This window comes from Ambystoma mexicanum, chromosome 4p (assembly GCF_040938575.1).
Source record: "Ambystoma mexicanum isolate Mex_15411 chromosome 4p, UKY_AmexF1_1, whole genome shotgun sequence".
Classification (NCBI taxonomy): Eukaryota; Metazoa; Chordata; class Amphibia; order Caudata; family Ambystomatidae; genus Ambystoma; species Ambystoma mexicanum.
The window spans coordinates 905538415-905563073 of NC_090927.1; the positions used below are offsets into that span (position 1 = coordinate 905538415).

The following is a 24659-nucleotide window of genomic DNA, read 5'->3' on the forward strand; positions in this document are numbered from 1 at the left end:
TGCGACAGCAGCCTGTGTATACAATGTATAAAAATCAGTAGAAAATATCCCCTGCCACCAGCCACTCAGATGAACGTGTCACTGCAACTAGAAAGTTACAGAAGGGGAAGAAATGTATACATTTTGTCCCCTCAGCAATCCAGAGAGGGTGGGGTGTGCTGATTCCACAAAATAAAAGTTGGGTAGGATAGAAAGTATCCTCCTATCCTTGGAAACACTCGTTATTACAAGGAAAATAAGGGGCAGATCAAAGAACTCCCAGCTTCACTGCACAGAAAGTGTTGCCTGCTGCAATAATACATTGCAGAGGCCTTAAAAGTTGGAGGAAAGCATAACTCCAAAAGATACAACCAATCGGGTTGGAAAAGGTTCCCAAAGGTAGAGTAAAAGCTGATTGAGTGTGGAAAATTGTTCCCACTTACTCAGGAGAACTGATACAAATCCAAGAGTACAGCAAAAAGTGCTGGTATCTCAAGTGGGAAGAATATTGCACACAAATGAAATTCTACCTACAAACTACCTCTCCTTATGATTAAAGGGAATACCCTACCTATCTAAAGAAACTAAAGTTGCTTGTCAGTGTTGGGAGAGTTTTCCTAAAGTCCTACTGGCAGTAAGACTTTAGCAAGCTATCCCAGTGGTTTGTAGATCCGCAACTCTCATCATTCTGTACCAGCTCAGGACCTTGGTAGAGTGGCAGAGCAGTCAGGCTCATCTTAAAAGGAAGATGTGGGCTGTAGGTAAGTACACTGAATCTAGTTAAACAGGCACAGCAAAAAAGCACTTTAACTTATAAGTTAAATAAAAGTATATATTTATTATATTTACACCAGAATTACTTTAAATACTTTAGATGTTTATACTAGAACACTTAGGAATACTTGATATTCTCCAGAATGGGGTCTGACATGGATTCACATGCTCATGAATATTCCCTGTCGTCAGGCTGGGAATCCTCGGTAAAAGAAAAAAGTTTCACTTTCGTTTATAAACTTTCTCCTATAAACCAATCACTGAGCTCTGGGTCATACTGCCCCCAGGCAATGACTTCCCTCTCCCTAAACTGCTCCTCTGCAGCCATCTTCAGATTTTTAACACAGGTCTAAGTGTTGGGAGTCCTTATGTTTTGCTCTTAGAGCTTTCTGCATTTTTCGCTTTTTTTTTGCTAGGGAATTCCTATATTTGTTAGATTGAGCCCGTGTGCTCTATCGTTTCCTCATCCGCTTAACGGGGGGATCTGTTTTTCGGCAGCTTACATCACCCCTCAGGGGCGGAATCGTCGAGTGTTTCTTCCTCGAAGTTTCCAGAAGGCCATCTGGCCTACACCGCATGCCGGACCATGTCGCAGGAGAAGGACGGTGATTCCCTCTTCAAGCTCTGCACCGGCTGTGGTTTACAGAATGTTTTCATGGAGGACAAGCATTCCCAGTGCCTTTCTTGTCTTCATCTGTCGTGGCTTTACCAAGCGCACTATGTAGGATCGGCATGTCGGGCTGGCAGCGTGGCTCAAAACAAAGACCCTTGCCCCGTGTGGTTCACAGGGGCATGCCTCCTCCGGATCCAGCCAGCCAGAGCGTGCTTCCAAGTCCTTTGCGGGTGCTCCATCCGTGGGGGTCCAAGACTAGGCCAAGCAACGCAAGTCCGTTTCCGTCGGGGTTGACGCGCAAGCGGGTCCCGCGACAGCAAGGGCGCGTTCATCCTCCTTAGCGGCCTCAGTCTCCAGCCATCGCTCCAGCTCTTCGTTGAAGAGAAAGTCAGCTACCCTGGGGAAGCTGCGGAAGAAACTGGAGAAGGCCAGACCACAGGACAAGGTATCGACCTGCCATCAATGCCCAGGTGATGCAGGGTAAATCGTCCTCATCTATCAAGCTGGTAGCGACCGCCCTTTCGGAGGCAAAAGGGGCTGACCCGGTCCAGGGTAGCCCTACAGCAGCCAGACAGGCTCTTCCTCCCAGGCTGGAGGCTTCGGCCAAACCAGTGGAAAAGACCCTGGAAAAGAGGATGCCGTCCCTTAGCCCGAGACCGACCCCTCCAGGACCTGAAAGGGGGGATGAGGGGGTGCAGTGTAGAAGAACTCCAGGGCACGGATATTTCTTCGATGTGGAGGACGAGTGTTCCGTCCACACCATCCCGGAAGACGTTTGGGATGACGGGAACGTCGAGGAGGTACCCACCGGAGGTGGCGACGATGTCGGCGGGGATGACGACATAGGCGCTGGGCCCAGAAACCCTACTCACCAGGCACCTCCCAGAGACCTGTCGCATGATATACTCTTGACCCTCCGCACACTCATGGTTGAAACAGGAACAACTAGAACAAATCAATTGGCTTGAGATGATGGCCATCTGGCTTGCTTTCAAAGCTTTCCTTCCTATTATCAACAACCCGGTCTGCATTCAGCTCTGCCTGCATGTATTACCTCAACAACAGGGGGGCACCAGGTCTCCTCCCCTCTGCAGGTTGTCCATCGACACATGGGAGTGGGCACTGGTGAGCAACATATACCTATTGGCTGTCTACCTCCCAGGGAGTCGATCCTGGAGGCGGACAGACTCAGCAGGCTGAGGGTCGACAACTAAGAGTGGCAGTTGAACGAAGGTATCCTGAGGGAGATCTTAAATGGGTAGACCTATTCCCCACTGCGAGCAACAGGAGATGTCGCCAGTTTGTGTCCTGGATGGGACAGGGCAGAAGCTCCCTGGGGAATGCGTTGCAGATTCAATGGAACGACATGTGGGCATACGCTTGTCCCCCGACCCCGTTGATGCACAGGGTCATCTGCAAAGTTAAGGTGGTGAAGCAGCTGCGCCTCAACTCTATAGCGCTGCGGTGGCCGGCCAGACCTTGGTTCCCAGTGCTCCTCTGACTGTCTGGTCAACCTGCAGTCGTCCTTCCAGTGGGGCCAGAACCCCAATTATCCCAGCAGGGTGGGAACAGTGGTACTCCTCGTCCCGGAAAAGTTAGAAGTTAGCCTAGCAGCTTGGTTCCTGAACACGTGACCCTGAAACATATGCACTTGTCACAGGACAACTTGGACATCATTCAAGGGGCAAGAATCCGTTCCACCAGGAGTCGATACAGAAGCAAATGGACTAGGTTCTGTCACTGGGCCAAGCCAAACGAGATAGACCCTCTGGCATGCACACTAAACCACGTGTTGTCTTTTTCTGCGCATCTGGCACATTCCGGTGTGCAGGTGGACACCTGTCTTACTCATCTGGCGGCCATAGGGGCTTACAAAAACTCTGGACCTAACGTCTTCTCCTCCAGTCTAGTGGTCAAAAAACATTTGGCGGGCCTGACCAGGTTGTATACCCCAGTCAAGCGACCACACCCGCTCTGGGACCTCAACGTGGTGCTGGTCGCCCTGACCCACAAGTCGTTTGAGCCCATGGCATCAGTGGATATCAGACTGGTTACCATTAAGACTGCTCTCCTTGTTGGCCTTACCTCAGCACGCTGGATCAGTGAGATTCAGGCTCTAGTGGCATCAGTGCCATATACCACATTTCACAGAGACAAGGTGGTGCTAAGGACGTACCCTTCATTTCTCCAGTGGTCAAAGTGGGAGGGAGCGGTTAATAAGTGTAGGAAGCATTTGAAACTTGCAGTTCAGTGCACTGCACTGAATGTTCCCTTAAACAGCAGGCACATGTGTTTGGTGTTTGTATTGTGTGTGGGAAGTGACATGGCAATGGGGTTTGTGGGGAGTGGGTTAGGCCAGCAGGGAACATAGTTCCTCTAATTCTTTTCATGCATTTCTCCCAATGAGAAGATAGTACTTCCAACATTCTTCCCAAATCCGGACGAATGTTAGGAAAGATTTCCATTTGGGGTTTTTTTTCCCTCCAGTTGTGTACCCCCCAACTTTTTGCTGTTGTCTGACCAATGCTATCCTGACTTTAGTCAGTGGAGCCTAGCCTTCTGCTGTACTATAAAATAAAAAAAGCAGTAGTCATCTTTTTATGACATGTGTTTTTACCTTTGCAGCATAAGCCATCTTACATGGGGTGTTGTGTATCCCCTTTTCTCTTTTCTAAGCATAAGTGGTGCTACTTTCCAGGCATCCTCTGAACACAGTGGTGGCAGTAGTTACATTTGCAGTATCCCGGGCAGCCTTTTTTAGCCATGATAATGTACTTAAGAGGACCATATACTCAAAATGTCCTTCCGTGTGTTTTAAGTCCTGTTCAAGGTGGCCTGTTCTTTGATGGGAATCCTTCTACCTTGCCCAGTGGGGAGGGCCCCCGTTCTTCATGCACTTTGGTGGGCTGTTAGGGAGAATTCTCATAAATGTGCGAATTCCCTTCACCTTAGAGACCCCCAGCAACTTTGGTGGATTTTGAGGACTTGATTTGTTTACCTGGAAAGAGTGTGAGCCTTTTTTCCCCACTCTTTCATGTATTTTGATGTATGTTTTACTCTTGTGTTCTTTGATTATGGAATTTTAAGATGATTCCATAGGCATCTTTTCATGTGTTACACGGCACCCTCAGTGCAGTGACACAGGGATGTCTTTTTAGACTTCGCAAAGGTTTAAGAACCTTCTCTGGGATAAATTACTGTTTCCCGGAGAATGTAAGGTTACATTGACTTTGCAAGTACCTCAGACAAACTTTTATAAATGGCACAGTCTATTCCCGGAACATAGCAACCTGATTCCTACTCTTCCAAATGTATTTATCTCTGCCTCCAACCATGTTAAGTACACAAAGCTAAACATGTGGGAAACAGACACAGTGTCTTACGGACATAACAATCCAGATATTCAGAGAGTCTATGGGGACATTCGTTGTGACCCTTCTAAGGTCATAGATGTTGACTTATCAGGGGGAAAAAGGTTGGTAAATCATTAAAAGGGAGAGGAGTAAAAGAAACCGGATATCGAGCAATAGGTACAGTGAAGGACATTTACCCCTACAATAACCATAAAGAATTCCATTAAGGTCTTGGAGTCAGCCATTAACCAAATTTAATAACCCTTCCAAATGCCTTGATTGCTTTCTTCGTGCTAACTTTAATCCATATCTGCCAATAACTTACTGAGGATCTAGGTGCTAACTTGTGGGAAAGCATAACCTTTGTTAACATTTTAGCTTTTTGTCCTAAAGTTGTGCATGAACACAATGTCCATACCACAGTCAGGTGAGTTTTAAAGTAGTATGGAACAGCCCCACGTGACTTAGTGGAAAGTGACTCTTCAGTAATTGCTTGTCCTAATGATTTAATCCACTCATTATTTGTTTCCGGAATTAGCATTTGGATTGTTATTGTTACTCTTTATAAGCCTTAACAATGCTGATTTTTTCTTCAGCCCCCTTGCAGTCTCAATTGAAACCCGTGGGACCAGCCTGTCGGTACTGCTTGTGCCTCAACCCGTCTGCTAAATAAATCTGCAAGTTACAGTGATATTTTATTCTTATTTTCTACCTAGCAGAGAATCCCTATGAGATAGAGGAGAAGCCAATGGATTTAGATGATAACGGTAAAGAAGACCAAAAGGAGGAGGATGCATCCGATGACCCCAGTAAAGAGGGCGTCGAACCAGGTATCGATGAAGAAGGCGTCTCTGATGATAAAAAGGAGGAAGAGGCTGAAGTTGAGAAAGAACAGGATGCTCCAGCAGATGTTAAAGAGCATTCTCCACAGAATGATGAAGAAGAGAAACAATGCCCTGAGGAGAACAAAAGTGAGGCACTAGAAGAGGATGCAGAGAAAGGGATTCCTGCGGAACAGGGACTAAAGCCGGAGGTAGGAAACCGCTTTTATCAATTTCATTAAATTGCAGTCTGTATTTTCAAATGAGGCCTTTGAATCTTCTTCAAAAGATTTTTTTATTCAGGTTTGTAGATTTTGGAGCCTACTGCATAGTCTAACCAAGCTTTTAATTTGCACAAGTATCTTTCAGATATGTCCTGTATGTATCTATAGTTCTCCCTGGATGTATGTGCGTTGGGAACAGAGCATGTGCACAGCCAAACTTAACCCTAGACTTTGCTTAAATTCTGCACATGGCCGAACAGCCCTTGGACCACAATGGAGTGATCAATGTTGCAGCAATGTTATCCTCACATCCAGATCCTGAGGCTGTCCAAATAAATATATTTATTTCTGTGTTGCTAAGACTTTTATGTTGGAGTGTATGTTTTAACAACATAAGTACCGAGCCTAGTATGCATTATGTATTTGGTGATTCAAGCATTCAGCCCTTTTATCACAGACAGTTGTCAAATATAAGGTTCTGTGTTTGTTCTCATGTTGCCAAAATGTTCTTTGATTTTGTCCAATGCAGACAGTGCAATGGGAGTGTACCAGACTGTCCATCTTGGATGATAATCTTTTAACAGAAAACAATTTATTGTAAAATTCTAGAAATAGCCACTTTGTAATGTTAGTACGATACGTGTACAATTTACGATAAATATCTATTTTGGAGAAAAAAACAACCCTCAGGCTTGCACCTAAGTTTCTCACCCACATGGAGTAAGCAAGAGAAAATGGGGTGGGAGACAGCGCACTAGATTGGCGTAAGATACAGTGGGTACAAATAGGGGATAATGATTGGGTTTCGTATGTCCCCCCTAACCTCCCTTACAAAAGGTTCTGTTTAGGGATAATCCATGCTGTTTTATGAGGGTCAGCGTGCATAGGTTTTCCATCACAAATATTTTGTCTAGGATCATGCATGAAATAACATGTGCTATATGCCCTTTTCACAAATATCTCCCTGCACATGCCAAGCACAGCATTTGTAAAGCCAATGGGCTTCAGTATCTGAAACTGAAGGTTGATAAATGAATTTACCCCAGTGTTTTTCCCATTACACTGGCGTGAAGCAATAGTTGAGGAATTCAATAGATTTCTGTGCTAGGTTGGAGTAACAGGCCAGTATATAGGGGCTCCTAAAAAGAACATCTTGTTTCCTATGGGCAAGATGCCTTCAGTTGATGGTAGCCACTGTGAATCACAGCCTCTGATAACATTGTCAGTCTCCCAAGCAAGACTTTTCATAATTTAACATTATGAACCTTGAGAAGCTCTGGTATAATTTCGATATTTTAATGGTAGCCACCTTTTTTGTATTGTGATTATCAGGAGAAAGACGAGGCTGCGGAGCAGGATGAAGATGTACCAGAGTCTTCAGATAGGATGGAACATGAATCAAGTGGTCAAACATCAGAAGAAAACCTGCAAAGTGAGAGTGCGGTGGAGTTGGCCGGTGCCGCTTCAGAGAAGGACAAGGCCAAAGAGGTATGATGAACACATGGCGGAGCAAAACCTGTTTTTTTTCTTATTTATCTTATAGCCAGCCAATTCTGTTTTGCAAATTACAATTACTTTTTTGACATACATCCTTAAAAAAAGCGTAAATGGTGTTATCACTGAGGTTCTGGCTCAGTGGGATATGTTGCCCTTTTTAGCGCACTGGCGGAAGCAGCGGTTGGGGTGTGTGCACATCTTTCCAGTTTCTATGATTGTGGGAGCCCATGGTGTGGCTTTCCTGCTGTCTCTCACCTTGTGATACTGTAGTCTTGGGTCCTGCCACAGGCTAGACTCTGTTCTTTCCCCACTGTTGATGGTGGCAGAGCTTTTGCTCAGTTTTGTTTCCTGCTCTCCGGCTTTTGTTTCCCTGGCTTGATCATTTTGACAGCGTTGCTCTGGGCGGCCGTTGGTTGTTGTGGAGGAAAAGCACGGAGGCACAGAGGTACAAAGACCCGGTAGGATGAGTTCATGTGCAGGGGGATTGTAGAAAAATGTGGCAGGTGGTACTGTGTGCCAGTCATGCCTCTTTGTGTGTATGTGTCCTGGACTTTCTTCTGCCTCACGTCCTCGAGAAACAGGCTATTTTAGAGGCTGTTCTCTTTAACTAAATGGACATTATTGAAAGCAGTGTTTGCTGTCTTCTCTTTGTAGCTCCTTTTGATATTTACTTTAGATTATGAAGCCTCATAACCTGAAGCCATCGGTTCCATGCCCTGGGGGCTCTTGGAGAGAAACAAATGTTGTATAGATTAATCTGTCTGTGATTCAGGAGACGCAAGTAGTGCAGGAGGTTCAAAGCCTCAGGGGACCCAAGTCTGTTCTTACAGTCAGCTTTTCTACCCATTTAATGCTAAGAGGGAATCGTTTTTCAGATTTCTTGGCAATGAGTACTGATTCTGTAACCCTCGAGGGACATGATGCTGAAAAGCCTATCAACAATAGATCTGCTGTGGACTCGGCTATTGGAGTCTGCCCCAGATCTTATAATACGCATTCAGTTTCAGTTTTTGAAGTCCCTACAAGCCCAGTCGCATCTCATGTACGGTCTCCTGTGTCATTGGTCAAGCGTCGTTGTAAAGTGAGCTACAACATGGTATGCTCTAGAAGAGACATTGATCGGCAGGAGAAACACAATTTGTCCATGGTAGAGTCCTCATCACAACCTTCATTGCAGGATAAGATGGACTGGGAGCTGTCTATTTGCACAAAGTGGTTATCAATAATAATTGCATCATTGCTAACCTCAATTACTCATGCAATTAGTCATACATCCCGTCCCGTTTCCACCATCCTTGTGGGCGTCCGACAACAAGCGGGATGGTACCAGAACCTTTTGCAGCGTAAAATTGAGCTTCCCCTTTACATTTAGTATAGTGCGTGGGGGCAAGGTCTCAAACTTGGGAATGTCCCGACGAGGCCCTAACATCCGGTGCCTCACCTTAGTCCCTTTTCGTGCATGGACAGTGTCGGACCTGACAACCAGTTTTGAGAAACCTGAAGGTGTCTCCCTGTCTAAAACTCGAGGATGTGTCATCCAGGTGGTCAGGATACTGCCATCGCTATTGGATCAAGTTCCTGGGGGTGGACCAGTGAGGGAGTATAACCTGGATGGGGGGTGTCCTCGGGGAATGGGCATGGGAGTGGGACACTGATGGGTGAGACGCAGTATTCCCCTTCCTTTAACAACTTTTCCCTATCCTATCATCTTGGACATTCCAAACCACTGCCCCCTGCCACCCTTTCTAACTCAAACACTTTAGCACAACACAAAGGTCAACGGACTAACACCAAAGCCTGACATGTCCCAAGGCAATTGATCAGAATCACACACACCTGACAACTCTTTACTTTCCCAACAGTGATAAAAGGTGAAGCCAGAGAGCACAGTACGAGCAAGGCGAACGCGGCAGACAGCACAACGAGACGGCTACCACGCAGCAGTTCAAAAGGAGAATGGCAGCGAGAATCGAGAGGGTGGCGAGGAGAGAAGTGACCTTGCCCTTTTTGTCCCAGGCCTGCAGAATCTCTGTGGTAGCGACCCTAAGACCGCGAACAATAGCAAAAGTGTCCTGCAACAGATGTCAGTGGTACACGGGCAAACCTATTCAGATAAGCAGGAGCAAGGGAAGCTCCTGTGCACGTGGTGCCGGCCTTAACTTCAGAATAGCCAAAAAGCCAAGCGTTTCACACAGCTGGTGAGTCGAGGGGAGAACCAATGAGAACTGGGATGTGTTGATTGAGAATCGCAAGAACCAAAACTGATTAACTTTGAATGAACTGTAAAAAGTGTGAAGGGGAGACTAGCTGGCGAGAGAAACCAGCACCACGTGGGTGCTAACTCAAGACTGGTCGAGCCCCATATGAGAGAAGCTACAGATACCAGAAGGCCATAGGAGGGCCGGCAAAATAGGTCAAAGTGTTCATACAGAGGGTCAAGCAAAATCCCAGTGCAATCGAAAGACTTTGATCTACAAGCACTGTGAAAGAAAGGGAAGTGAATCCTGAAACTGTTGAATTGTTTAAAAAGAGAACATTGAAAGTAGAGAAGGGGTCAGTGACCAGAAGAGGGGGACCCAGGGGTGAGCTACTGTCACCTTGATCGATAGCCATAGTAAACTCGGTGAATGGGGCGGCTAAGAACCGAGAAGGGTCCGAGCCCGGCAGAGGGAGACCCAGGGGGGAAAGCTATCATCCAAACGACAAGTAAGAAAAGAACTGATCTACATTAAGGAATACGATAGGTGAAGGGTCAGTGCCCAGAAGAGGGGGGCCAAGGGTGAAACCACCCTATCTGAACTGTGGATTACAATTGAAAAATTGTTGGCGCCCAGAAGAGGGGGAGCCAGGGGTGAATCTTTATCATCCTAACTAACTTTCATTTTAGTTAAAGAAACCAGACTTGACCATCAACGGTCCTGAGAACTGCCGTTGGAACTGTCATATCATGCTGGAAAAGCCAGAGACTGGACTGTGTGTTCCAAGCACCCATCTTGCCCCGTGCTCGAAACATGGGGAAGGAAAGCCATGGCTACCGCATCCTGAAATATTGTTTGAGAACACTTCTTTCTTTTCTTAAAAACTTTCCCGCACCCACTTTTTGTATTAGTTGTGAGGTTTGGCAAAAAGGTTTTAGTAGAGGCCCTTTTTATTTTGACACAATGCCACTAGGACTGCTTTACTTTCATTTGATGGTCGACGCTTGCTCCCATCTTAGATTTAGATGTAGATTAGGCGTTGTTCCAACCTGAACATAGCATTAATTGTTCATTCTCCAGCATGGGGTCTGGCATGGATTCACATGCTCATGAATATTCCCCGTCGTCACTTCTGAACTGTCTTTCTCCTAACAACCAATCACTGGTCTCTGGGTCATACTGCTCCCAGCCAATGACTGCCCTCTACCTAAGCCCCCCCCCCCCAAATCCCCCCTCTGGCAGTCATCTTCAGATTTTTACCACACGTTCAAGTGTTGGGGGTCCTCGTGCTATAGCGCTCGAGCTTTTACTGCGTTTTGTGATTTTTCAAAGAGTTTTGCTCAATTTTTTCGGTCAATCGAGCCTCAAACTCCATCGATCCTTCTTCCGATTAACAGGGACCCATTTTCGGTTTCTTCAGCACCCCTCATGGGTAATTTTACATTGAGTTTTTTCTTGGAGGATTCCAGAAGTTTCTTAAAGGCCTACCCCACGTGGACACGGCAGAGAAGGACTCGGCACCTCTCTTCAATGTTTAGCCCGGTTGCAACCTACGAAATGTCTTTTTGGACGATGGACATTCCCTGTGCCTTTACTGCCTGCACTCTGACCCGACACACATGGAGGATGACTGTGCGGCTTGTCGGGAGATGGTGCCCCGCACGCAGGATGATTGGCGCAAGCGCCTCACTGAGTGGCTGCAGGCCAATGCTCCTGCTTTGGGTGAGTCCCGGAAGCATGCCTCCTCTGCCCAGAAGAAGAAAGGTGTGCGGTCTTCTAAGACGTTTGAGGGCGCCCCTCCGACGGGGGCCCAACGTAAGGCTAAGCACTGTGAGTCCACTGCCTCTGGGAGCGCCGTTGGACTGGCACCTCAGAGTCAAGGGCGTGTACAGAGCCTCCAGTGCCTTCAACCACGAGTCAACGCTCAGGATCTTCGACGAAGAGTAAGTCGGACTATCCGGGCAGGCTCTTGGAGAAGACCCAGACTGGCCCTGTAGAGAAGGCCAAGGTGGAGCGGGGTCCTGACCCTCCCCCTAAGGTTAAGGCCGCAGATTCGGCCGAGGTGCATCAGACGAAGGCCCAACCTTCCAGCGAAGTGGTGGCAGCCTCCCTCGCGAATGCCGCAGTGGTGGATCCACCTGGCATGGCCCCCAAGGCAAGAGTATCCCTGTCTGCCAGGAGGGAATCCACTTTCCAACCCATCGAAAAGATGATGTAGAAGGTGATGCCCATAATTTCCCCAAAACGGTCTCCCTTGGTTGCAGAAAGGGTGGGGGTCACGGTGGTCCTCCAGGGCACGGACATCTCCTCAGAGGCAGAGGAGCTACCTAAGCCGCAAACACCCTTGTCTCCGTCGTCTCTACCACTACCTGGGGATATCTCGGTGGACATTCTTATGGCTCTGCATACCCTGTGCTCGGAGATCCGGACAAGGATGCCTCTTACGCCACGGCCCCACCCGCGGCACCAACACCATCGGAGGGACCATCATCCAAGCGCAGGAGAGTTGACCCTTCTCCTCCGTTCCTCCCTTTGCCTCCCTCTCCCCGACCGAGGGATGAGACTGACCCGGACACAGCGACGACGGTGTCAGGGTCCGGCTTGACTGAATTCCACAGGAGCTGATGCTGTCCCCACAGACCCTCACCAGGAGTTCCTCTCAACCCTTAAATATAAGCTGAGCTGAAAACCCCAAGAAAGGGAAAGGGGAATTTGGAGAAAATAACAACGGAGACACAGCTGCCCTTCAACCGTCTGGTAGGCTCTGGTATCTGTGATAAACAAATACACCTGGTTACTAATATAATAAGAAAACTTCTTTTCTAAATTATGCTAAATAAATTCTAAACTCTTTACCTCTTAAACCTCAGTAAAAGACTTAGAGGTTAGTAACCTTTGTGGAATATCTTGTAAATATATCTTGTATTGTGCAAATAGTTCAAGCCAACCTAGTCTCTTTAGAATCCTAAAGTGATGGCCTTTGCAACATCTTTTCAGCATTAGATATTCTTCTTACTTCAAAGTTCTTCTGATCTTATGTAGTTTTCAATGTTTACATAAATTGCAGTCTTTCTCTGAAAACATTGAGTTCTATTTGCATAGATTACTTTAAATTATATTCTTTAACTTCCTGGAATACTGCTTTCTTTCTGCGTGTGAATTGTTTTCCTTATTTACACATTTACACAAAGAACGTATAGTTTCTTCCTTTACTAGCGTGTGCGATATACACGTGAAATCAGAAGACGTGAAGAATTGTCCTCGCGTGTAAAATACACACGCGATTACCTTTAAAAAACCCGCGCGCGTGAAAAAATACGTACACGCGATAAAAAAATAACACGCGCTGATAAAAATGGACTCGCGCTCTATCGCAGCCCGACACGCGCTTTCTCTTGAGACGTATTTCGCGTAAAAAATATACACGCGCTAAAGTTAACTTGCGCAATTCTTTTAGGCACGCGCTCTATCGCAAACCACACGCGCTTTCTCAGGAAACGACTTTCACGTGAAAAATGTACACGCACTTTAAACGCAAACGACAACTTGCGAGCTCGCGCACACATTAAACAGTCTTGAAGAACATTTCACACAGTTAATCAACTTTAAAATCCTACGCACAATCTTCAAGCTTGTTTTCCTTATAATAACTTTAACTGTAATGTCTCTTTTCTCAAATGAACTTGAAACTTGTTTACTCTTTAAGTTTTCTTATAAAAGAAAATGAAAGTTCACTGTGATAATCTCAAAATCATTAAAAGAACGATCCCACCTGATGACTTCTTGTTCAAATTGGATCAGCAAACGATATTCTTACTTTGGTAGATTTTCTGAGCTCTGGAAAGGCCTTACTTAAGGAGCTTAACTAATACACAACCAGCCACTGAATTTCTCTGGATGAAAGGCAGTTTAGAATCTTGCTCATCTCCCAAGAATCAAACCCATTGTCCTCTCCACCAATCAGGCAACCAAACATATCATTGTTTCTTTAACCAATCAGAGTAAGTTTCTTTCACTCCATCTTGACTTGGCAAGCACAATGTTAATTCTATGAACAAACTCTTCCTGTTACTAAACCAGCCAGTTCTAAAAGCACAACTAACCCAGCCAGCTCTAAAGGCACAATGTTAATCTTGTTACTCTTCCTGTTATGAAACTAGTCAGTCCTGACAGACGGGCACGGACGACAATGGCAGGCTGGGGGATCTACCATCACCGTAGGCCAGATCGTCACTGCCCGATGAGATACGCTCATTCCATGCCATGATCTCCGGGTCTTCAGAGATATTCCAGCTCATCCTGAAGGAGAAGAAGGTGGTTTCCTATACCAGCGCCGGGAGGCGAAAAGGAATACCGTGCTGTCGATTCGGCTGTTAGATGACATTTGGGACGAGGGGTTGTCCCTTATGAAGAACCCTTCATCGGCTCTGGCAAAGAGGGACCGATATGAAAAGAAATTCAGGGTGCCGGACTCTGCGCCCAAGTGCTTACGGTCCCAGCAGTCACCAGACTCAGTGGTGGCGGCGGCCAAGAAGTCGTCTTCGGGCTCCTCCTCCTCGACGTCACCCCCTACCATCCCCCCAGGCGGTAAGGGGAAGAAGTTGGATACCATGGGGCGAAGAGTTAACACATAAGCAGTGACGACTATCAAGGCCGCTAACGCCATTGTGGCGCGTTACGACACAGCTTTGGTTCAAGATGGCCCCCCTCCTTGACTTCCTTCCTGATGACAAGAGGGCGGAGACATTGGACATCCTACAGTAAAGGCGAGGGGGCCTTACAGTGGTCACAGACATTGCCGACACAGGATTCCTCCAGATGGGCAACAGCATTTGCCTTCGTCGGCGGGGCTAGCTGAGGGTCACTCATTTCTGCCAGGATGTTCAGTCGAGGGCGTTGGACATGCCCTTCGACAGGGACAATTTGTTTGGAAAGACTGTGAATTAGTCTCTACAGGCCATCAAAGCGGACACAGACGGCTCGTGCCTTGGACGCGCTTCAGCAACGACGGCCGTCCTTTCGGACTTCTGGAGGAAAATCCCAAAGTTCTTTTAAAAGATTCGGAGGAGGTGCGTCTTACCATCAGCCTTCCCACTCGTCAGCCCAGGAGCCCTACAGGGGCCGCGTCAAGTCTGGAGGTGGACGTAGTCGTTGCCACGGCCCCCTTAAGCGGCACTTCGACGTCAAAACAAGATTGAACCGGCCGTGGTGTCGGGCCCCCACCCATGCACCCCAGTGGGAGGCCTGCTGGCGAGCTTAGTCAGCGTGTGAAAGACCATCTCCCCCGACTGTTCGGTGCTGGACGCCCACAGACACACCTTAGAGTTCCAACTGAATTGTCCCTGGATACCACCAGTGACCCGTCAGGAAAATCACATCCCTTAGCTGCTGCTGGCGGTACGGGCCATGCTAAAATAAAAGGGGGGGCGATCAAGCTCGTCCCAAGGAGGCTCCGGAGTGTACTCTAGTTACTTCCTCGTCAGAAAGAAGACCGGCGGTTGGAGGCCCAAACAAATTCATCAAGTCTCAAAAGTTCTGGATGGTGACTCTTCAGCATGTGCTAGGACAGCTGGAAGAGGGGGATTTTCGATAGTCGCTTGACTTGGAAGATGCCTATTTTCACATCCCCATACACAAGGGGCACCGCAAGTACCTACGCTTCGTGGTTCAAGGGCAACATTACCAGTTCAAGGCCTATCCCTTCGGATTGAAGTCGGCGCCGCAAGTGTTCACCAAGTGTCTGGCACCGGTGGCAGCGCAGCTACGGCTATGAGGGATCCACCACGTGTTACCCTTACCTGGACGACTGGCTCATCCGGACGGGTTCATAGGACATTGCAGTCGACCACATGGCGAGGACCGTCCAACTCCGGACGGATCTGGGGTTCTCGATCAACTATGCAAAGTCCTGCTTTACTCCATTGCAGGACGCACGGTTTCTGGGAGCCCGACTCAACAGTGTCGTACCTAACATCTCCGTTGGAGGCGAGGATCGCGGCCATCCTGGGCGAGGTGCAACAGCTGTTGCCCCTGAAGATCGCAAGGGTGAGGTCCATCAAGTCCATACTCGGCATGATGTCGTGATGCATATACCTTGTTCGACTGTGCAGGCTACGGATGTGTCCAATGCAGGAATTCCTCGACGCCCGTTAGTTACAAGTGTTTGGAAGCTTTGAGGACAAGATCATGCTCGACGAGTGTTAGGAAAGATTTCCATTTGTGTAATTTTCCCTCTAGTTGTATACCCCCGCCCAACATTTTTGCTGCTGTTTAACACCATAGTCTGACTTTACCAGGGGAGCCCAGCCTTCTGCAGCACTCCTGGGCTTTCCCTCACTTTTGATCAGGAAACTGACATGCCCTTAAGACAGTCAGTACTGGGAGACTTTGTTTCCCTTAGTCCTTTACAATGTTGCAACTTTTCCACAACATGTAACAAGTGTACAATGTACCTTCCAGTTCAGTACACTTGGGTCTCTTAGTCATTTCCAAAGGCCCTAGATACTCTAGAAGGATTTTTTAGGAGATGTGTCACAGACAGGGCTGGTGGCAGCTTATCTTCATGTATTTTTAACCCTTTCCTGCCAGGTAAACCACAATTACTGCTTTTTGCACAAATCGGTGGCCTGGCTCCAAAATGGCCATGCCACAAGGTTTTTTGTCCTGTCCTTTGGCCATCTTGCCCCTTCCCCAGGTCAAGCCAACCCGGCTCAGTCTTTATTTGGGCCTGCATTTTCCCACGAAACGCCAAGCTTTCACAGACTTATGCATGCCTTGTATGTGTGTGCCTCCAGGACGTGGGCTGGAACGTCTGGTTCCAATACACATGCTGGGTGCCAGAGAGTCTGGAGTTCTGTGAATGCCTGGGACCACCGTGGTCCGTGATTGGTCCACGTATGGTATGCCTGTCTGTGAGGAGAACTCCCATTGGGTCAACTTCGTTTTGGCGCGAAGGCGATTCTGGATAAGAGAAGGCCCCAAACACCCATACCATGTCGATCTATGGCGTTGTCACTGAACGAAGGATAGGATCCAAGTATCCTGAAGCTAAGAAGCAGAGTCGAGGAACCGCTGGAGACCCGTTGGAATGTTTGGCACCCTGAGCCCGCTGTCGTCCCGTGGGACCCCTTTGCATCTGGTGGTTCTAGTACCAACCAGTGGGCTGACCAGCTTATGCGGGACCTTTGCTCTGTCTCCACTGCCGTTTCGAGGAGGCCCTCGAAACTTGATATATCGGTAGCTCTGTGTTCAGGGGAACCTCACACGGAATTTCGTACACTTTGCATTCCCAGGTCTGAGGTGAGAGGAGTGCGCCAGAACTGGAGCATACACGGTTACCATGTCGCCCAGCCGTGGTGACGACCTTTGCAGGTGCACTGCATTTGTGCCCCTCCTGCCCCTGAATCCTGCTGTGGTGAAACTGGCCTGATCCATCTTCCAGGAGCAGAGAAATTGCCAATGTCCCGTTAGGGAATCATCTCTGTATCTTCGCTGAAATCCTCAGGGCTGCCGAATTGCCGCACTTGAACCAGCAACCAAAGTGGACTGAACTGCCGAAGTTTGGTCCCAAGTGCGCCGGAGGTTGGTAATAGCAAACCTTGCCCCTGACCCTAGCACCGCCATCCATGTTTACGCGCAAGTGGCCGCTGGAGGCCCCTCTCCTTTTCACTGCTAGTGCGAACTATTCCCAGCTCTTGGAATCGACTCTGCCCTCAAGTGGAGACCCTCCTTGAATAGTGGGAACCTATTCTTCATCGCCTCACCCACCTTCCTGAGCTGCTACAGACCCTTGAAGAGACCCCGTTTTGCCCATTTGAACTACCGCGTGCGCTTGCATTGCAAGTACATTTGAGCATTAGGCTCCACTCTTCTTGGGGATTGGACTGTCTATTAGTTAGGAGTGTGTTGGATGCAGAAGGGGCTAAAGACTATTTGCACTGCATGTTTCCTTCCCCTTTTAGGTTGTGGACCCATTTCATGCATGAACTCTTTAGACCCCATTTGTCTTGTATATATGTATTTAGATAGGATTGTGTTGGCTTAAGTATTACTGTGATTTGATTTGTGTGTTTGAAACTCAAAGTTTTTGAAGTAAATGTATATGTATTTTTAATACATCTATATCTACACCTGACTGGGAGTGATTTGTAAGTGTCCTTTACTCTGTGTACTCATTGAGGTCTTTCAGTCACCCTCACGCCTCCTGAGACCTAGTCTTGACCGCCGCCAAGCTAACTTGATTGGTCTGGCTTGTCCAGAAGGTTACCCTGTTCCAAGAAACTAGGCTGGCCTTCTGAACCTCTGCCCACCAGGTCCGAGTTCAGAAATCCATCTTAACAACGGCAGTTTCCATCAAGCGATACAGTGGTGTGGAGTGCACGCTCATCTGTCCGCAGGTGCGGATTTCCAGGCCCCACCTCATCAGGATTCGGTCACGACGGACGCCTCCCTGGAATGATGGGGCGCGCACACCCGAAGTCTTCATGCAAGAGGCCTGTGACTCCCGAACGAGAAGACGTTGCATATCAATGTTCTGGAGCTGCGGGCTGTGTTTTGGTCCCTCAAGTGCTTTCTTCCGTCCCTCAAGGGCAAGGTGGTACGGGTCTTCACGGACAATACCACCACAATGTTCTACATACGGAAGCAGGGGGGGGGGGAGGGGCAGATCCCTGGCGCTCTCCAAAGAGGCGCAGGACATTTGGCATTGGGCCGTAGCCCAGGGGATGTTCCTCATCCGTTTCATCTGGCAGAAGTGAAGAACACAGTTGCCGACTCTCTCAGCAGGGAGCTGCGCTCGTGCCATGAGTGGGAACTTCGGCAGGACCAAGTGGATCACCTGTTCCGCAGATGGGGCAATCACCAGATCGATCTGTTTGCGACAGCGACGAACACCAAGTGCTGAAGGTTCGTCAGCAGGTTTCCCCAGCTGGGGAGCATGGGGGACGCGTTCTCTTTCCCCTGAGACGGCATGTTCCTGTATGCGTTCCCTCCGTTTCTTCTTCAACTAGTCAATCAACTCAGACAGTCCTGGTGCAGGATGATCCTCGTCGCACCGGCATGGCAACGACAGATATGGTTATCGGACCCTCTGGACATGTCAGCGTCCCCTCCAGTCAAGCTTCCGGCAGTCGCAGATATTCACGCCAGGGAAAGTGGTGCAATTCTGCACCACGACCCAGGAGCGCTGAACCTGAAGGCCTGGCTCCTGCAGCACTAGAGTTTGGGGGCTTCGATCTTCCAGCTGATTGTAAGCAGGTGCTCGACCAAGGCCAGGGCTTTGTATACTCTCAAATGCTACGGGCACAAGAGGAAGAGGTTCACAGTTTGGTGCCGTACTCAGAAGATTGACCCTCTACGAGTCACTGCTCCGCAGGTGCTTCCGTATCTGTTGTCATTGGCCAAGGCTTGACTGGCCCATGCTTCCATCAAAGTTCATCTGGGGACTATCTCCCGCTACACCAGATCTCCTGGACGATCATCCTTATGGTTGCATCGTTTGGTCAAGGAGTTCGTCAAAGGGCTATTTCGCTAGTTCCCGCCTGTGAAGGCTCTGGCCCCGTCGTGGGAGCTCAATGTGGTGCTTAATAGGCTCATAGGTCCTCCGTTCGAGACTATGCATTCAACGCCACTGAAATTCTTGTCATGGAAAACAGCTTTTCTTGTGGCCATCACCTCCGCACTACGAGTGGGAGAGATCCAGGCCCTCTCTTGTAAACAACCTTATTTGGCATTCCAAGAGAGCTGCTGACGCACCCCTCCTTCATGCCCAAGGTGCCGTCGGACTTTCATCTAAACAAGCTCTTGGTGTTACCTGTATTCTTCCCGACACCTTTGTCGCCGGCTGAGAGGACTTTGCACTCGCTGGATGTGGCTAGAGCATTGAAGTTCTATGTGGCCCGCACAAGGAGTTTCCAACTTTTTGTGAACTTTGGTCCTGTGAACCATGGGAAGGCCCCCTCTCCAAAGCTTCCATTTCCAGGTGGCTCTCCAGCTCCGTCACTCATTGTCACCGGTTGGCAAACCGACCATTGCCTGGCCGTCCGAGAGCCCACTCGAACAGAGCGATAGCTGCAACTCCAGCGTTCCTGTCTGATGCCTGCTGGACATCTGCAGGGCTGCTACGTGGAGGTCGACGAACACCTTCACAAAGTTCTACTGCGTTGACAGGGATTCCAGGAAGGAGTCCAGAGTCGGCCAAGCAGTGCTGCGCAACCTGTTCGCTTGAAGGGGAGCCTGGTGAGGAGGTAAGAGATGCTTAATGTTCATATGCTTAATGTTGAGCTTTTTGCCACCTCCCGTGGTTGTGCATGTGCGTACTGCTATGTATTCTTTATTCATGAGCATGTGAATCCATGCCAGACCCCATGCTGGAGAAGTAACAAGTTACTTACTTGTAACTGTTGTACCCCAGCATGGGTTTGGCATGGATTCACATGCAAACCCTCCTGTCTACCACTCTACGGCTCTTCTCTTGGTCCTACTGCCACTTTTTGTGCTACCAAATCTGAAGATGGCTGCCAGGGGAGAGGCTTAGGTAGAGGGCAGTAATTGGCTGGTGGCAGTATGACCCAGAGACCAGTGATTGGTTGTTCGGAGAAAGACAGTTCAGAGCTGAAACTGATTTTTTTTTCTTTACCAATGATTCCCAGCCTGACGGGGAATATTCATGAGCATGTGAATCCATGCCAGAACCATGCTGGAGAACAACATTTACATGTATGTAACTTGTTCCATAAACACCCTTGAACTGTGATCACTTGGGTCTGTCTTATTTGTTGTCACCATGATTTCCTCACACAGTGCAGAGACTTTTTAACTTTCTGCTTGCTCCCCATCTTTTTTAACTTCCCTTCGGTGCCTCACCTCCCCTGGCGCATGTCGGCTGCAAGAGGATTCACGAGATATGCTTCGTGCAACTGCTCATTCCTGGCTTCTGACCCCCATGCACTCTGCTTTGAGTGCCTCGGGCTGGTTGTCTCGTTGGAGAGATCTTATACACTTCTCCTCTGGCGCACATTAAGGACTTAGTCTCCAGGGCCTCTCATCAAGACAAGGTAGGCACTCTGTTCAGTACTGCTCCTCAGCGTGGGGACTAATTCCTGGGGGTTCCCATAGGCAAGGGTCCCCCGGATTTAGGTTCTGGCCTAAGGCCTCTAATGCTACCGGCTCCCCGGCTGAGGGGCTCCAGGGCCCTACCTAACGTGGGTAAGTGAGAACCCCGACTACCACATGCTGACTTATCATTTGTGAACACTTCTTTCTTTTTTGTAAATCTTATCCTAAACTCTTTTTGGTATTTAGTTGTAAGGATTGGAAATAGGTTTCTCTTAGTATAGGCCCTTTTATTTGACCAGATGCCAATAGGACTGCCTTATTTTTTTATTTAATGGTCGTAGCTTGCTCCCATCTTAGATTTAGGTTTAGATTAGGTGTTTTTCCAACCCACAAAAAGAGTTTAATAAACACCCTTGAACTGTGATTACTTGTCTCTTTTCTTGATACCATGCCTTCCTTACACTGGTGGGGACCAGTTCTCCCGAGGGGGTGGTTACACTCCTGTCAGTGATTGGCAGATATTCTTCATCAGCTAGGGTTTTTCTTTAACCTGAGGATGTGTCAGCTGTGCCCCTACAAGGATCTGGTCTTCTTGGGGGCGTGTTGAAACACGTGTGTTCAGCGGGTGTTTACCGCGATGGAGAGGCTGCTCTAGCTCTTCGCAAGGCAATTGGGCACTTTCTGGCCAACTTGACCACCTGGGCATGGTAGTTCCAGCACCTTCTGGGACTGATGGCGTCCTGCGTACTCGCGGTTCAGCCCGCCCACCTCATAATGAGGCGCCTGCAGCTCCATCTGGTGGCCAATTGGGACCAGGAGACGGGGTCTCAGTCTGACAGACTCCCAATACCCCTGCTTCTCCTTCCCGATCTCCGCTGGTGGTTGATGGAAGACAATGTGGCCACAGGGCCCCCCCCCTTCACCCGACCAGAGACTACCCTGGTGGTGACGACTGACTTCTCTCTTTCGGTTTAGGCGGCTACTCTGGAGGGCTACGCGATTCATGGGGCCTGGCCCTCAAGGCCTTTCTACACCTTATCAGGGACAGATCGGTTCTGGTCAGGACAGACAACTCCACTACGATACAATGTTTTACTTGAACAAGCAGGGTCACACCTCTGCCTCCCTCGTCTGCATGGAGGCGGTGTCGATGTGGGAATGGGCCCTGATGGAAGGGATTTGGATTTCGGCAGTCCACCTCCAGGAGAGGGGGGCGGGGGGTTTGGGCAGTAGTGCGGAAGCGGACTGGCGTAGCCGATTGGGGTTTACCACCTACGGATGGACTTGTTCACATCCCTCAAAATTCCAAGTGCCCCCAGTTTGCTTCATGGTCGGGGCCTGGGTCTCTGAAAGATGCCTTCCAGCTGCAGGTGTTGCATGTTTCTCATCCTACCATCCCCCCCTTACGGACTTGCTGGGTTGCAGCCTCATCCTGATGCCCCCACTGGCCCTCGAGAGCCTGGTTTTCAGATCTGCTACAGTTGTGCTCCCAGGAGCCCATCCACTTTCCAGCATGGTCACTCTTCAGATTACAACTGGGACCTCATTCAACAGGCCAGACAGCCTTCTGCTCAGTCCCAGTATATGAGCAAATGACAATTGGGCTTGTGACAAGGGTCTAGATCCTGTCTCCTGTCCTCTGGCCTTTTCAGTGTACTTGGCTCGCTCTGGAGTACAGGTGGATAACATCCGCACCTATTTGGTGGCCATTGGGGCGTACAAGAACTCCCCTGATCATGTTTTTTTGGCAGCTAACCCGGTGGTTAACGGCCAGCTCAATGGATTGTCTAGACGTTTTCCTCTGATACACAAGCAGCACCTGGTCTTGGATCTCAATGTGGTACTTACAGATTTTCAGCAAAAACCTTTCAAGCAGGTTGCCTCTGGGTATCTGGCTGGTGACACTAAAGACAGTTTTATTGGTGGCTCTCACCTCTGCGCACAGGGTAAGCATGCTACAGGTGTTGTCTTCATGCAAGCCTTTCACCACGTTTAACAGCGACAAGGTCATTGCACACTTTCCCGAACTTCTTGTCCAAGGTGTTCTCTCCATTTAATCTGAATCAGGAGATCTATCTCCCGCTGGTCTTCCTGAACCCGCAGTCGGATGCCGAAAGTGCCCTGCATTCCTTGCACCTCAAGAGGGTCCACAAATTTTATTTCTCTTGGACTAAATCCTTCAGGAAGTCTGAGGCGCCGTTTGTCACCTTCGGGGTGTCCTCCCCCGGCTCTCAGGCTTCCAAGGTTTCTAATGCGCGTTGGATGGTTCAGGCCATTTCTGAGGCGTACATGGCCAATGGCAACTCGGTCCCGGAGGGGATTCATGCCCTGCAGTGACAGCTAAAGTTGCGTTCTTGGTATGCCATTAGCAAGGCGGCTACTTGGGCCACTCAGTTGGCTTTCTGCAAGCACTATTCCCTGGACACCAGCTTCCGGCGCGATGCTGAGGTTGGGCAAGCGGTTCTGAGGAACCCGTTTGCTTCTTCATAGCTATGAGGCAGTTTTGTTACAGCTCCACCCTATGTTCTTGTCCGGTGGAAAGTTACTCACCCTAGTGACTAGAGTACTCAAGTCACCTTTCCTCCATACATCCCACCCACCTTCCCCGCTTGTATGCCTGGGGCTAATATACAGTAAATGTAGCCAGGTATGTAAGAGTCAGATGTGTTCGAAGGGGACTGAGGTGAGGCGCCGTAGGGCGCGGAGTTCCCACGCCCGAGTCCGCACCTCCACGCTATACTAAATTTTAAGGGGAAGCTCAATTTTTCCCTGCCAAAGGTTCCGGGACCGTCCCCATGTTGAGGGACGTCCCCACAAGAATGGAGGAAAGGGGATTTATGGACTGAGTACTCTAGTCACTAGGGTGAGTAACCTTAGTTTCTGCGCCAGATAATTTCATCGACAGGGAACTTTAGGGGACGCCTTGGCGGTCGAGTGGACTTTCGAACTCCTTTATGAATTCCTACTGATCCCCGGTCATTCCGCTGGTCCTCTGGAGACTACGTCTGTTCGTAAACAACTCTGATCCTGATCGTCCCGGACTGGGCCCTGCTAATGTGATATCTGGAACTGATGGACAGGTTAGTCTGCCTTCCATAGTGCCTTCTGAGGGGAGTCGACTTGCTCTCCCAGTAGGAGGGGCGAGTCCTCCACCTAAACCTCGGCAGCTTGAACTTCCATGCACAGGTACTGAGATGCTGAGATACAAGGAGTAGGATTTGGCAGACAGCATCTTTGAAGGGGAAAGGACTTTTGGATCTTAGCAAAGTGCTTAAGTTTTAGTTGTCACTCACAAAGGACATCAGGAATACAGATGTGTTCCTGGTTGTGTTCGGGTACCTCCCCAGGCCTCAAAGGCGTGCATCACCAGGTGGATGTTACCTACGATACAGGAGTCTTACAAATCGCCGGGCAAATTGGCACCAGCTGGAATTCACGCTCACGCAGTGAGGGCAAAAGCCAGGGGTGTGGCGTTTCAGAGGCATGCCTCATGGGATGTCTTCAGCATGGCGGCTACTTGGTTTGCGCTGACAGCTTTCTTCAAACATTACTCCCTAGACACTAGCTCGAGAGCAGATGCGGAGTTCGGACAGACCGTTCTTATGCATCTGTTTGCCTCATCTAAAGTGGTTCATGGCCTCCTCCTGAATAGCAGGGGTACGTTGTAATAGCCCATCAAGGATGGAGGAAAGGGGATAGGACTAAGGAGTAACAGAATATTTTCCCTGAAATGTCAGACATTGAGGAAACTGTTGCTAAAAACTGAATGTTACGCACCATAGTGACTAATACTACTAGTCCCTTTTCCTCCATACAACCCACCTCCATCCCCCTGGACATCATAAAGCATGGGCAAGTCCTTGTTAAGAGCGCCTAGTATGTAAAGGAACTGCGTTGAGGCGGCATAGGGCTTGGCTATATGGTGTGCATACACCAGGGTCACTTCCCCTTGCCTGGCATCAAATTTAATGGGGGTGCTCTGGTATCTGTTGAAAGGTCCGATAACGCCCCTAAAGTATGACGCAAAGAGGACCTTAGGAGTATTATAGTCACTACAGTGATTAACATTCAATTTTTAGTAAGTTTCCTTGGTGTCTGACATTTCAGGGAAACATATTTACAGTGTCAACAAGAGCAGCTGCAAT

At 48.8% G+C, this 24659-nt stretch overlaps 1 protein-coding gene across 3 annotated transcripts in view; it reads left to right on the plus strand.

The window, feature by feature from the left end:
• MDN1 (midasin AAA ATPase 1) overlaps positions 1 to 24659 on the plus strand; it is a 2688524-nt gene that overhangs the window by 2446700 nt on the left and 217165 nt on the right. For 2 of the 3 annotated variants that reach the window (XM_069606482.1, XM_069606484.1), the window contains exons 89-90: positions 5436 to 5752; positions 7097 to 7252. In XM_069606482.1, the coding sequence (XP_069462583.1) occupies positions 5436 to 5752; positions 7097 to 7252 (473 nt within the window). The remainder of the gene's footprint in view (positions 1 to 5435; positions 5753 to 7096; positions 7253 to 24659) is intronic. The other variant, XM_069606483.1, reaches the window with a different exon arrangement.